At 37.0% G+C, this 14,708-nt stretch overlaps 1 protein-coding gene across 1 annotated transcript in view; it reads left to right on the top strand.

The window, feature by feature from the left end:
• The window catches only part of Gpc3 (glypican 3), a 391,686-nt gene that overhangs the window by 24,458 nt on the left and 352,520 nt on the right, over window positions 1-14,708 (top strand). The window contains exon 2 of the mRNA XM_077106976.1: window positions 7,126-7,287. Within this exon, the coding sequence (XP_076963091.1) occupies window positions 7,126-7,287 (162 nt within the window). The remainder of the gene's footprint in view (window positions 1-7,125; window positions 7,288-14,708) is intronic.

Genomic DNA, 14,708 nt, shown 5'->3' with positions numbered 1-14,708 from the left:
TTTTTTGGTTCATTAGTAGAGCAACCTGCTCTTAATCCTTTGGATAATTTTAATAGGCTTGTATTATTTTTCCTACAAGTCATGAACAACTAGTTTTGGGTATCATTAATTCCTTTGTTTAATAGTACCTTAATGATAATATTAAATTATTATTTTCAGCACAGTGAATTTTTGTTAACAAAAAAACCCCTGCTGTTCATAAAACAGACCTTGACAATGAAATGTGTCAAATCATCATACACACACACACACACACACACAAAAAAAAAAAAAAGATTTCAATTTTCATTGTTACAGAGCCCTGACAATTTATTCTATTCTGTTGCTTTTGAATATGCTTTATCCACTCTTAGAAGAGTATAAGGATCAAGGTCTACATTAATATTTCTTCTGTTCTTTAATGTGCTTTTTAATGTGATGTTTGACAATTTATTGTCATTAGTTAAAATGGCAGTCGAGTAAAATAACTAACATATAGAACATAATAAAGGTAATTAGAGAATTGGAGTATTTGAAGTGACCTTGAGGAGTTATTTAGTCCATTTCCGAATTTCAGGTCATATGACTAATCTTCCTAAACACCACTCTTCATCATATTATGTCTCTACTTGGGATCCTCCAGTGGTCCATTATTGTCTCTGAGGTCAAGCCCACAGGTCTCTGCCTGTATTCAACTCTCTTCAGATTTGGCCTGTCTTACTGTACCCTGGATTACAGCCTTTCTTCAGGCAGGTTACCTTGCCCTGCTACTCCATGGGTGCCAAACACATTTCGCCCATTGACTTCTCCAAATTCTTCCTGTCTTTATTGTGTAGGTCAAACCCCAGGTCTTCCTGGAAGTCTCCTTTGAACCCCAGAGCCTCTGACGAGCATTCCTCTTTTTAGCAAATGTTGTCTATATTGCATATTTTAAAATTTACTTTTATTTTATTTATTTTTATTAGTGCATTATAGTTATATACATTATTAGAGTTCATTTGACATAGTCATACAAGCATATTTTAAAAATCAACTTTATTGATATTTTTGTGAAGAATAAAATGCACCCATTTGAAGTGATAAGTTTTGACAACTGTATATATTCATGTAACCACTACTCTAATATAGAATATTTCCATCACCTTGGAAAATATACTGCATATTTTGTCACATAACCATATACCAACTTTACTTGTTCTCTAGCTATTTTGGGGTGTGAAAATCTGGTCTCTCCACATGGATTTATTTTTGTTTGTTTAATTTTAATTACACATATTGAATAGTTACTTTGTACGAAGAAGACTAAGAGCTTTACAGGCATAATCTCACTTAATCTTTGCAATAATTCTATCAAGTAAGTACTATTGATAATCTCATTTTATAACTAAGAGCAAAAAGGCATGCAGAGTTTAAGTAACCTACCTACGTTTGCACATCATATAGTGATGTAAGAACTAAGCAAGTTAACATGACTGACTTTTGCTGTTTCCTAACCACTAGTGCCCATGATGCTGCCGACTTCTAGGCCATTAATACTTACTGACTTGGAATAAAATCCAAGAGAATTGACACATTTAAACAGTCTGATGTGCAGTGTTGACTTTCTTCTTATTATGGAGAGGATTCAGGCCTGGAATAGAGTCTCTAAGTGTGTTGAGCCTAGAACTAAAATCTCAGCCCTGGCAGAGGGGGCTCAATGGTTATCAGGGGCAGTCCAAGATATCAGGTTTTTAAATGGATCCAATCAAAGAACAAAAGTTGGGCCCAAAGGAAGGAGTCTGTGATGAGGGTCAAGAAAGCTACATGGGATACATAGGCAAGAGGATAGCAAGTTTGAGGCTAGTCTGGGTGACTTAGCAAGACCTTGTCTCAAAATAAATAAATAAATAAATAAATGGGCTGGGATGTAGCTCAGTGGTAGAGCACAATGGGTTCAATCCTCAGTACTGGAAAAAATAAATAAATAAAAGACAGTTGGGCCACAGGTAGCCAAGCCTGAAGCAATACCCTGGCTTAAGAGTATGTAACTAGGGGGCTGGGGATGTGGCTCAAGTGGTAGCGCACTCGCCTGGCATGCGTGCGGCCCGGGTTCGATCCTCAGCACCACATACAAAATAAAGATGTTGTGTCCACCGAAAACTAAAAAATAAATATTAAAAATTCTCTCTCTCTCCCTCTCTCTCTAAAAAAAAAAGAGTATGTAACTAATGAGAGCCTTCTTTGGATCATCTGTGGTTAGCCTCTGGGAAGGGAGGCTGTGGTTAAGGGTGCCCAGTTTGGGTATGCATGGTAATAATCTCAGAGAGAAAAAGCTTCCATTATCTCAATATCTTTTTCAGTTGTATGCCCCAGTACTAGATCCAATGTGCAAGCAAGACATCATCTCAAAATAATTATAAATACATTACTTCATAGTTCTTTCAAGTGAAACATCTATTTGTGTCTCTTCAAGATGTTCAGAAATTGATTTTTATGGTATTTTCCCAAGATCAAATTTAAAGTTAAGATGAAAAGTTTTCAGGGTTATCTGTCTGCATTCCCTTTTTTAGATACAGACAGACGCAAAGTTCTTGCTAGTGTTCTCACTCAACAGCCCTCATTAATTCAACAGTGTGTGCATAGGGCTGAATGGAATCGCTGGGGCATCCCAAAGGAGATGGGAGTCATTCTCTGCTCTTCAGGAATTTACAATCTAGGAGAGGAGATTATAGTATGAAGGTGCTTTTTAATCCTTCAAAATAAATGGGAACTAGCAGTCCCATAATGACTTCAGTTAATTTTTTTTAGCATCTGGGAATGCAAGTTATTAAGCCCTAAAAAGCTGAACCTTTCTGGTTCATTTGAATAGTCAATTGCTAAGTCTTCTTCTTATCTTCATTCCAGGCTATATTGCTTGTCTAGTCCCATTTCCTGCCTGAATTCCATTTTTACAAAACAGATCAAAACAAAGCAAAACAAAACAAAACAAAACAAAAAGTGAGCTTCCCTTTGACAAGTGTGGTGCACTATTAGTTTTTCTCTATCTCAGTCTTTTGTCCCTCATATACTTAAAGCTTTCCTATTTACTATGTCCTTTGTTGGTTGCAAGCTATTTCTTAAATTGACCTTTTTGCTTGTATTCATACAAGTATGTAATAGTTCTCAGTGAACCCCCTTAGTCATTTGTCCTTGGTTTTAGTTTTTATTCCTCCCATTTTGGGAATTAGTTCCCCTGGTAATTTTTTGTTTAGTTGATGAGGATTCTCTCTAAATTCCTTCTTTATTACTTTCACTTCTGTTTCTTCATGCGAATGAATGGTCATGGCATTGAAATGGTTATATTTCTCTATTATCACTTCATTTAGGCAAGTCTAGTTCTCCTATGCTGTCCTGTGGGGAGGATATTTTATGCTGAACTGTGAGTTATATCTAATTTCCTGAAAATGAATGCTTTTCCTTTTGGTATGTATTTTTCTCCTTCCTGGTTTGGAAATTCTGAGTTCTTGTCAGTTTATAGATTTTTTAAAATGTAATTTTAAATTTATTCTAATTAGTTATACATGACAGTAGAATGCATTTTGACACATCATACATACATGGAATATAACTTCTCATTCTTCTGCTTGTACATGATGTAGAGTTACAACAGTTGTGTAATCATATATGCACATAGGGTCATAATGACCAATACATTGTACTATCCTACCCCCATACTCCCTCCCCTCCCTTCAGTTCTCTCTGTATAGTCCAAAATGCCTCTATTCTTTCCCTGTAATTTATTGTGAATTAGCAAGTTTATGGATGTTCTGTTTCCTTAAGTCTATAGCTAACTCTTAGCCCTGAGATCAATTGCACTGCTTTATTGATTAATCAGGAAGTGATAACTGAGAAGAAGGAAAAATATTGCTCTATATGCACTTATAGTTAGATATAACATATCATTTTCTTCATTGGTCATATTTTCTGAAAAGTTCTCATTTGAGACTTTATTCCTTTGAAGATGTTTGGCTAACCAATTTGTCAAGGTGGTAGGAGTTGATAAAATGGTGCATTTAGTGCAGGGACATTCTGTGTAAGCTCTGAGTAACTTATTGAGTTATCATATCACAGGCAAACCCAAATGGTGTCTGGAAATTCTGAGTCATTCCTGGGCTTCTGTAGTTCCACTGAGCAATTTGTCACCTTATAAGATCTTATCAGCCCATAGCACTTCCAGAGAAAAGATTTGAGCCCTGTTATTTTATAACTTCTACTAGGTAGAACTGGTGGACTAGCAATAGTACTAGCAGCCAACCACCGTGCCAGATAAACTCAAGCATTCTTCAAAACTGGAAGTCACCACCAGTGCAAATTCAGAGACACAATGGGTTTTACGTCTCTAATTTATGAATTTATGAACTTAAGTAAATACAGAGATTTTAAACTACACCACTTAGGCATTGAATTTATCATGAAAGTAGAAAAAAATCTTGCTAAATGGACAGGAACTTGGTATATAGAAACTATCTGCTATATAGGGTTTCTCCCACCTATGGTGTGTGTCCCAAGTAACCTTGTTTGAATTTAGATTAGTCACTCTTCCCCTAGGGGACACTTTCCCTTCTTGGTCCAGTAAACTGCATCAGTTTCTACTGCCAGAATAGCGTTCCATTTTCTAACTTCTTGTAGAAAGAACACAGTGCGCTAGAACCAGCTTTGTGTTTTCTCCCTTTTTCTGAAGATAATCATAAAGCCTTTAAGCTTAGACCATATTTAAAATCGGTTTAAGGCTTGTATATGAGATTGACATTTATAGGAGATAAATCTGAACTCTGTGTCTCCAGACCCCAAATTATATTTTGACATTAAATATCACCTTTCCATCTAGTACTATAAATTGCAGGGCTGGATTAGGTTTGGCAATATGTATTATCTGTGCTCTCCTTTACTACTTTTGTCAATAGCTCCCATGAGGAAGGGGGACATGGAGAGCTTGGAGTCAATACCATGGATTCCAACACTGACACCATGTGAGGCAAAAGTTAATGAATTTCATTCTTAAATTAAGAAAAACTTAGACACATACATTAAGGATGTGATCAACTGAAATTCCTAGGGAAATAAGATGTTGTAATAATAAGAAAATTTTCTGCTAACTTAGAGCTAAATAGCCTCCCCCCGTTTCTTAAAAACCCCATTTTTTGAAAACCTGTCTAAAATGTTTGAATATGCTCTCTAGTCTCACTTCAGTAAGATTTATTGAACCTTACTTTGCTGAGAACCTTATGGGACTTTGGGGAAGTTATGTTCCATATACACATTTTATCATCCTACCTAGCTATGCTGTTTTATTGCACTCATTTACTATGACTAGGTATTTATCTCTGTTAGTCCCTTTAGACAGTGAGCTTCTATCCAAATAGGAGTATAATAGCAAGTCTCTTTTTTCAAAGATGCACTTCCAGCATGTTGCACAGTGTCTGGCACATATACGCTATGTCATACAGGGCCCTCTGAGAAGGAGATGCCAATTGGATTAGATATGGAACAGATAGATTTCTTGGGAAAGCACTTATGGAATAAAATGGAAGGGGATGCTGAAGGAGGCTAGAAAGAGAAAGGAAAGAAAGGAAAATTAAGAAGGAATAATCTTAAACTAAGATGCAGTTTTAAGAAAGTGTGGCAAGATCAATGGGGAGTTCACAAACCAAAATCCCCTGTGAACAAAGTCACATGTCTCATAGGACTCAGTATCTTTGCCATGCTCAGTCATTGGTTGAGAGTAGCTCCTAGGGTTTGTCGCTTCTGCACAACATGGTGGTGAAATCAGATGGCAGCAACTGGGGTTACTAGTCAATTACTCCCCATGGCAGGAGAGCTGAAATGCACATTTCCATGGCTACCACAGAAGGAGCTCAATAAATGTTTACTGAAGGGAGAGTATGCACTTTTATCTGGATTATTTTCCTTATCATAATGTTTTTCAGATTCATCTCTGTGGTAGCAGGTATCAGTACTTCATTCCTTTTTTGGCTAAAATCAAATTTTATTGATTGGATATACCATAGTTTGTTTTCCCTTTCTTACTTTGATTTATTTTCTCTATAGTACTTATCATCATTTGCCATTATTTTTTAAAATATGTTTTAGTTGTCAGTGGACATTTATTTTATTTTATTTATTTTCATGTGGTGCTGAGGATCAAACCCAGTGCCTCACACATGCTAGGCAAGTGCTCTACCACTGAGCCACAACCCCAGCTCCCACTTGCCATTATTTTTATGTTTTCATTTATTAGTTCATTTGTTTGTTGTCCTGGGGAATATAAAGTCCATGAGAGCAGGGACTTTGCTTTGCATACTGTTGCACTCATCTTGATTGGTATATAGTAGGAACCCAAGAAATATTTGTTGAATGACTTGCATCTTGCTCCAGACCTTTAGTTAAAACAACAAACAACAGTGGTTTGACTGGATATGGTGGTGCACGCCTGTAATTCCAGTGACTCAGGAGGCTGAGGAAGGAGGATCGAAAGTTTGAGCCAGCTTCAGCAACTTAGTGAGGCCCTAAGCAACTTAGCGAGACTCTGGCTCAAAATAAAAAATGAAACGGTTGGGGATATAACTCACTGGTAAAGCACCCCTAGGTTTAATCCCTAGGACAAAAACAAACAAAACCCAATAACAACAAAAAACAACATAGGTTTAATATGTTTTTATTATTTATCCTGAAAAGCAACATTGGGTTGGCTAGACATTCATTTCATTTGGAAATCATAACTGGAATTTTTAAAGGTTGTTTTTTTGATTGTGTTCTCATTCATAAATTATAGTCAGAAAAAATAAATTATCTGAGTGAAAACTGATCTTTTAACAGAAAAATTAAGTATCGGTATTCAATGATGTGTATTTGGTGCTATAAATTAGTTTATGCAGAATTTATGAGTCAAACCTGGACAATTAATTCTGATGGTTATTCAAAAAGAATCAGTTATAAAGACAATTGGAGGAAAGCAGGAATTAATTGGAAAAAAACACTAATTTTGAGTAACCCAGATTTTATTGTATTTGAAAGGAAATTCATGGTTTTGTCCTATTTGTATGCGCATGTGGAGGGGGGGAGGGGATAGAGAGAAAGAGAGAGAGAGATATTCTGCTTACTGAAACATGAAAATCTTGTTTGTTTCAGGATCAGATTTGCAAGTATGTCTTCCCAAGGGCCCAACATGCTGCTCAAGAAAGATGGAAGAAAAATACCAACTAACAGCCCGACTGAACATGGAACAACTGCTTCAGTCTGCAAGTATGGAGCTCAAGTTCTTAATTATTCAGAACGCTGCGGTTTTCCAAGGTAGGTTCTTGGGATCATTTTAGATGTGTTGCTCAATCATATCATTATTTGGGTACTAGGCTTTCAAATGCTCAATATAATTTATAAATTACCATTCCAGCATTAATATTTGATTTTAAAAAACCCTTCCTAGTAAGAGGTTCTATTTAAGGAAAAACAGTTTTGAGAAAAGGTTCATTTTTATGTTTGAAAAGGTAGGTATTGTCAAACAAAGTCATTGCCTGAGGACATTCTGTTTACCTGTCTGTAAAGGTTGTATATCTCTGTAGAAAGAGTAATTGATATATTCTATCAGCTAGTCTGTAAAATCCTGTTTAAAAAAAGAATGTTTCCTTAAATTCCAAGTTCATTTGTTTTTGCAGAATGTGAGTTAGATACCTGTGGAACACACATGAACTCCTTCTGACCACTAGGACACTTTCCATTTAAGATCAACTGGCTTGTTGGCCAGGTATTTTTACATTTGTGTGAATGATTCCCTCTCTTCTTGTGAATCTCACTTCTTGCCATGCCTATTTATGACTGTGAAGAAACTATTGTACTATTGCCAGAATGGTTAGCAGATTACATTATTCATAACAGCATGGAAAGGATCTCCCCCAATTTACAGATCCAGCTAGGGATGATGATGATAATGGTGGGGTTGTGGTAGTGAGGGTACCGAGAAGTATTTAGCTAGCACTCTGTGATAGGTACTGTTTTAAATGCTTTCCATGTATTCATTAATCCTCACAATATACATATGGTGAAGTATTACTGTTCCTATTTTATGGATGAAAACCTAAGACCTGGAATGATTAACTTGCCCAAGACCACACAACTAATTAGTGGTGAAGGCAAAATTTGAACCCAGGTGTTTTGGCTTTTAGAGTACATGTCTGTCTTCCTTCCTTCCTTCCTTCCTTCCTTCCTTCCTTCCTTCCTTCCTTCCTTCCTTTCTTTCTTTTTCTTTTTTTCTTTTTGGTACCAGGGATTGAACCCAGAGGCACTCAACCACTGAGGCATATTCCTAGCCTGGTTTTGTATTTTATTTAGAGACAGGGTCTCACTGAGTTGCTTAGGGCCTCACGTTTGCTGAGGCTGGCTTTGAACATGTGATCCTCCTGCCTCAGCCTCCTGAGCCACTGGGATTACAGGTATGCACCACCGTGCCCAGCTAGAATCCATGTTTTTAAGTAGGTTGTCTCTTGTGACTTGGGAAATTAGTTATGAATATGGGGGCTTTTTTCTATCCTTCCTTATATAGAATCAGATACCATTTTCTTGCCCTGCAAAGAGAGGATTGGGTTTTAGATAGAAAAATAACACTTCTTACTACTTGACATTGCAAAGCTTTAGATTTATAGAACCTTTATAAGAATTTACCTCTTTGAATTGTAAGGTGGGTTGATTATAGCTTATTTGTGGATTATAATGAAATTCTTATATTAGTTAAGAAAATTATTCAAATTTCCCAATAAAGCATACATTCACAACAGATTCTTGGGTCAAAGCCTCAGGGAATGTTACGTTGATTATGTGAAGTACAATATATAAGCTTATTTATACAGTCAGACTCTTGTGAAGAGTTTGTTGAGACTAACAATTTGGCGATAAAATGAATAATTTAGGCTGATTTTAAAAATACATGTACCATTCATGTACTTCTTACATTGGTTTTGGAGTTGATCTACTGACTAAAAGTGGGTGATAAGAAGTTGGGTGACATGAGAATTGGATTGAAGTGGACAGCTGAATCTTACACTTTGGGGCATTGAGGCACCCTTTTAGAATGAAGTATTAAGTGATTTGTTTAATTCCTAGAATAACCAGGCCCCCAGATGTTACCTTGCAACCATTGTCTGGCTGGAGGGAGATGGAATTCTAGAATGGAGCTGTCCATCTGAGGGCTCTGGGTGTCAGCAATCACATCTCTGTCCTGTCCTTTGCTTTGCATATTTTGTATTCTAGGGCTGGGACAGAATGAGACTAGGAGAGAAAATAAGTTGTGAGAATATTTTGATTGGATTAGATTCCGGATATGGCTGCTGTAACATGGAGGCTGAACACTAGTGTCTCTTTCTCTGTCTTTCTGTCTCTCTCTCTCTCTCACTACAGACACACACACACACACACACACACACACACAGAGTACACACACATACACACACACACAAAAATATATATACTTTCTCTCCTGAATTGTGGGGAAAAGAAGAAGGACAATTCTAGCAAAGGGACATGGAGACAACTAAATGATATCTAAACTCATTCTTGTTACTGCCTTCAACCAACCTGTGTTTCATTTTCTTTTCTTATTTTCATACCTTGCTTAGAAACTAAGCCCCATAAGAAAAAAAATAAATCATAGCCCTAGACCTTATCATCTACAAAAAAGGTGAAGGAAGCATCAGAATACTGGATAATGGTTAGAGAGGACCATCCATTGCCAGGTCTTGAACTTTCTCTCCATTTGTCATTTATCTATTGATGCAACAAATATTTTTGCCATGTTTGGAGAGACATTGTCTGCAAATTCTTTCCATAACAAACATTTGGAGGGAGACAACTTAAAAGCAGGGACCATTATAAGATGATTCATTATTAATTGTTACAAAAAACAGGACATTCGCTTATTTTTTTTTTCTTATAACTACTTATTCCAGTGAATTGAAATTGAGGGGCACAATTGTTTCTTCCTCTAAAATTCACATTTCCTTCCCCAGATTCTGGTAGACCAAATTATTGAGAATTACCTCACCTCTTCATTCATATAAAATTTGATGTGGCAGCTTTTGTGAGCTATTTTCTCCACCACATGAAGCTGAAGAAAGCTGATCTTGATCTTGGCCTAGATCCACAATCTCTTTAGGATTCTTTCACTAGTCCACATTGGGGGTATTTAAGCAGCAAGTGTTTTTTGCAAATATGTGCACAGTTCCACGAGCAATCCTTACTGCCTCGATTTAGTTTTTATGTCTTTGTTTGCAGGAAGCCTTTGCCCTCATAAATGAGCCTGGGGCCCTTTGCTACAGTGGTTGGAGTGCTCTAATGCTAATGTTGTTTTGATAATGATTGAAGCATTAAAAAAGTTGTTCTTTATTTTCAATCTTTGCATTGCCTCGTTTCCTAAATTTAATTTACTTAGATGTGCTGAGTAAAATGGGGCAGCACAATCAGTTTTTTGTTTCTGCTTAATTAATTCTTTTTGAAAACCTCCACTAAAAGTGGATTTTCCTTTTTTTCTTTTTCTTCTCCTCTACCTTATAATAATTATGATGATAATAGTACTAGTGAAGATTTATTAAGTGCCTACTGTATGATGCTTACTTTTACATAATTATCTCATTTAATTTTCCCAGAAGCCCTATGAGGTCTGTACTGTAATTATCACCATTTTATAGATGAGGAAACTCATTGATGTCACAACTTTTAAGTCCTCATGTGACATAGTTTTCCTTGTTCTTAATGTGCTTGAGGTAAAATAAAATTAAGAAGTGGTAAGATTTGTGGTCTTTGTGATGAAAAATTGGATAGAATTCTGAATTTTTCATCATATCCTCTACATATTTTGTATCTTCATGCTTTGAGTTCTGTGCTTTTTGTAGAATTTCATCATGACTTTCTGTCCTTATACTACCAGGGAATATTTGGGGTTTCTCTGTGTTAGATGATTCTGATCTTCCTTTAAGTGGCAGCAAGTTACTGGAAATTGCCTGTCCCACAATTTGAACCCCCTTTATCAGAGATAGAAAATAGTCAGTCATGGCAGCACACACATGTAATCCCAGTGACTTGGGAGGCTGAGGCAGGAGGATCATAAATTGGAGACCAGCCTGCCTGGATAACTTAGCAAGACCCCGTCTCAAGTGATAGAGCACATCTGGGTTCAATTCCAATCTTAACAAAAGCGGAGAGGCAAAACTGTGGTTACATAGAGAACATCTCTGCACATCTAAAATGTCATGGGGCTCCTGTTTGTAGAGTGGACCCATCTGAGAGTTCTCAAATAGTATTCTTGCTTGGACAGTATTCATGGAGAAACAGTTAAATAGAAGGGTTGTAGAAGACTTTGAGGGGTAGCAAGAAGTAACAAATGACAATAAGAGTGGAGGACAGAAACATGAATTAAAACTCATCAATGTGACAATTTAGGGCATTTTTAGAGGGCTATTTCCCTACATGCCTCAGTATCCCCATATTATAATAGGTCTAATAATTGATGTTCATATTTATGGCTGTGACCCAACAAAGAAAGATCAAATTATGTTCAGTGTCTTTTTAATATTTTCATTTTAGAAAGCTAAAATAATTTTTGTGCTAAAAAGCAGTGGAAAAAAATACTGGAGTTTAGTCAGAAAAATTCAAGCCTCGGTTTTCTTATCTGTAAAATGGGGTACAAATTCCAGTCCTGCTTATATCATAGAATAATATATGTGGAAGTGTCTTGAAACCCTTAAAGTGCTATATACTTGCATTATGTAGACATCTCATTAATGTGCACTGGGTGCCAAGTAAATGGTGCATTCTTGTGCAGACATAATCTAGATGAGGCTGAAGTTCATGATGGACTTCAACAACTTTGGCTACATATGGTTGATATATACAGACATCGCCAGTATACAAGTAAGCAAGTCCTGAGGCAGAGGACCTTTGGAGAAAGGGGTTTATTTTATGCACTCTTGAATGCAAAGCTGCACTATTTGAAATGTCAATACTGCCAGGTTCCTGAAGCTTCTCTTCTGACCTGCATCTGGTATATTTTACACACAATCAAGCAACTGCATCATGAAGGGTGTGTTGTGTTCAGGCAATATTTTACTTGCATTTTCTGGTCCACATTCTTCCGGCAGAGAGAATGAAAATGTGGGTGTAAGTCTAGGAACATCCAGTTGATCTGCACCCAGTATTGGAAGACTTGTCTTCTGCTACCTGCTTGCTGTGGAGGAGATGGTGAAAGATGTCTCTGAATGGGGAGGAGGGCTGTTTCCTTGCTGTTTCTGTTGGTTTTGTCTTCGCTTTCTGTTTCCATCTGCTCTTAGCAGTTCTCATATTCTTCTCTGTCAGGTTCCTGTCTCTCCCACACACCCCCCCTAAATAAAATTGACCTTGGTTCGAACACCCTTTTCCATCAACTCTGAGCAATTTCTCCAGTCATTTCTGCGTGAAATAACTGTTTGGGGACGTTATTCAAGGAGAGCTTTGTTCTTTTTCACTTAATATGTGACTGAATAATTGATTGAATGTTGATAAACATGTTTTTGTGATTCGATCATTTGTTAATTTTACTTTTTTTGTAATATGGTGGGGTTTTCAGTGAATACTGAGCAATTTTTCTCCATTTCACAATTTTTTTTCTCTTGACAAGCTTGACAATTCTCCTGCCCATGCTCTGTGCAAACTGAACCCTACTGAGTCCCCCACTCCAACTTCAGGCCATTCTGTTGTAGCCCTTTCTTCATTGAAAATAATGTACAAGAGAATAGTTATATTGATGTGTAATCAGAACTTAATTCATTTTCTGGGGTTAAATAAAATAACATTTAACCAAATAGAAGAATTCTAGGAACAAACCATGACCATGAGTGAGGTTATATATCCTCAAAAATGTAAATGATTAATCAATCCACTCATCTGTGCAGCAAAGCTCTAGTAATCCCATTATAAAAGGGTAAATTTCTCATCAGAGCCCAGAAAATGCTGGCTTTAATTAGTGGACTTTTATGGCCCTAACTCAAACAGATATTTTAGTTAGAAAGTTTTTTAAAAAATGCAATTTTTAAAATTATTATTGCTATTGGAAAAACAACTGGAAATCGAGTGTTTAAAGTCATTTAAGATTTGAACTAAGAACTTTTGGATTCAATTAGGCTTTAAAATTCTGTGTCTTTAGCCAAACCAGAGACTGGGGGAGTTGCAAACCTTTCCTGTGCTCTCTTATTGATTTAGAAAAGTTAGTCATTGGGCTGAAAACTGTTTAATAAAAAGATCTTAGAAAAGTGACTCAGTGTGCGGGTGGAGACTATTTTGGGGCCAACCGTGAGGTGACAAGATTATACAGATTAACTATTTTACCTCAGCCCATGGCCTTTGATTCAGTAGGGCTCTGAACTTACCCCATACTTTGCTATCATCATTACTGCCCACCTTTCTCACTAGAGGGCCCAACAAAGCAAATTAAAAGCTGTTGTCCCTGCCCTCTATAAGCTTCCAAGAAAATACCAATTTTGCCTAGAGAGATAACCTGCACCCTTCCCCCACTGGGGTTTATTTACTTTCTGAAAACACATGTTCTTCTTCCTTTTTCTGTCTCACTGAGTTGCAGTACCTGATATGAGAGTAATGAAGCATATGTTCAAGAGATTTGAATTCTCCTGTCAGTAGAGTGGAGGTAGAAACAATTTTACTCTAAGCTGAAAGTGGTAATGTAGAAATTAAAAACAACTTTCATTCTGTTGACTGTGAGATGCTTCCAAGGGACAAGTTGTGCACCTGTACCCTTCCTATTTCCTCATCCCACCTTTATGTTAGTTACCAGGTCTTGCTTTTATCTTCATATGTCCTCACATCTTTTGCCTATATTCTTACATCTCTGTCTGGTCTCAGTTGTCTCATTTATCACATGCCAGTGCCTTCTGATTTCAGTTCCAGGCTCCATCAGCTCCCACATAGACTACCAGCAAAGGCACAAGAAGGTTTCACACCTTTAGTCAGCTCTTTGGCTTCCCAGTTCACCAATGGAGTTCAGTGATTATCAGTGCAAGCTCTGGGGTCTCTTGGGCTGGGCTTCAATGAGTCTGGATGGGAGTAGGCAGACTGGCATGGAAAAAAACATTGAGAGTTTGAATGAGGATCAGAAACCTTTCTTCTGAATGTGTACTAAATCAGAAAGAAATGAAAACTTTTCTGTTCTAAAGAGTTTTTACTTATATTATCTCAGTTAAACCTCACAACAACCCCTTGAGGTTGGTATTGTTATTAGCCACATTTTGCTGTTGAGGAATTGCAGGCTTAGGGAAATTAACTTGTCTAAAGTAGCATAGCCATAAATGGCAGACACAGGAATTTGACCCAAGTAGGACAGCTCCAGAGTCTGTGCCCTTAATTTCCATGTTTTATACAGCCTCTGGATATATTGCTTCATGGCCATGGGTCATTTCTTCAATACTTCTATCTTTCTCTCTTGCAAGGGAAGTCTATTGTATTTGTGGAGCAAGTACCTAGCATGTCTGAAGGCAGTTCTTATGAGGAATTTAAAGATAAAAACTACCTCATGCCTGTCTTCAAGTAGTTCAAAATCCCCAAACCAAGACATTTATACATGACTAACATGGATACAAGACTTCCTGAGAGAAATGCTGTAAGAAAACCTTATAGCAGTTTCCCCTGGGGGTTAGAGGTGCATCCAGGATTTGTAGAGCTCATAGCTTAATACAATTTGG

This window comes from Callospermophilus lateralis, chromosome X (assembly GCF_048772815.1).
Source record: "Callospermophilus lateralis isolate mCalLat2 chromosome X, mCalLat2.hap1, whole genome shotgun sequence".
Taxonomy (NCBI): Eukaryota; Metazoa; Chordata; class Mammalia; order Rodentia; family Sciuridae; genus Callospermophilus; species Callospermophilus lateralis.
This window is presented reverse-complemented; position numbering and strand designations above follow the sequence as displayed.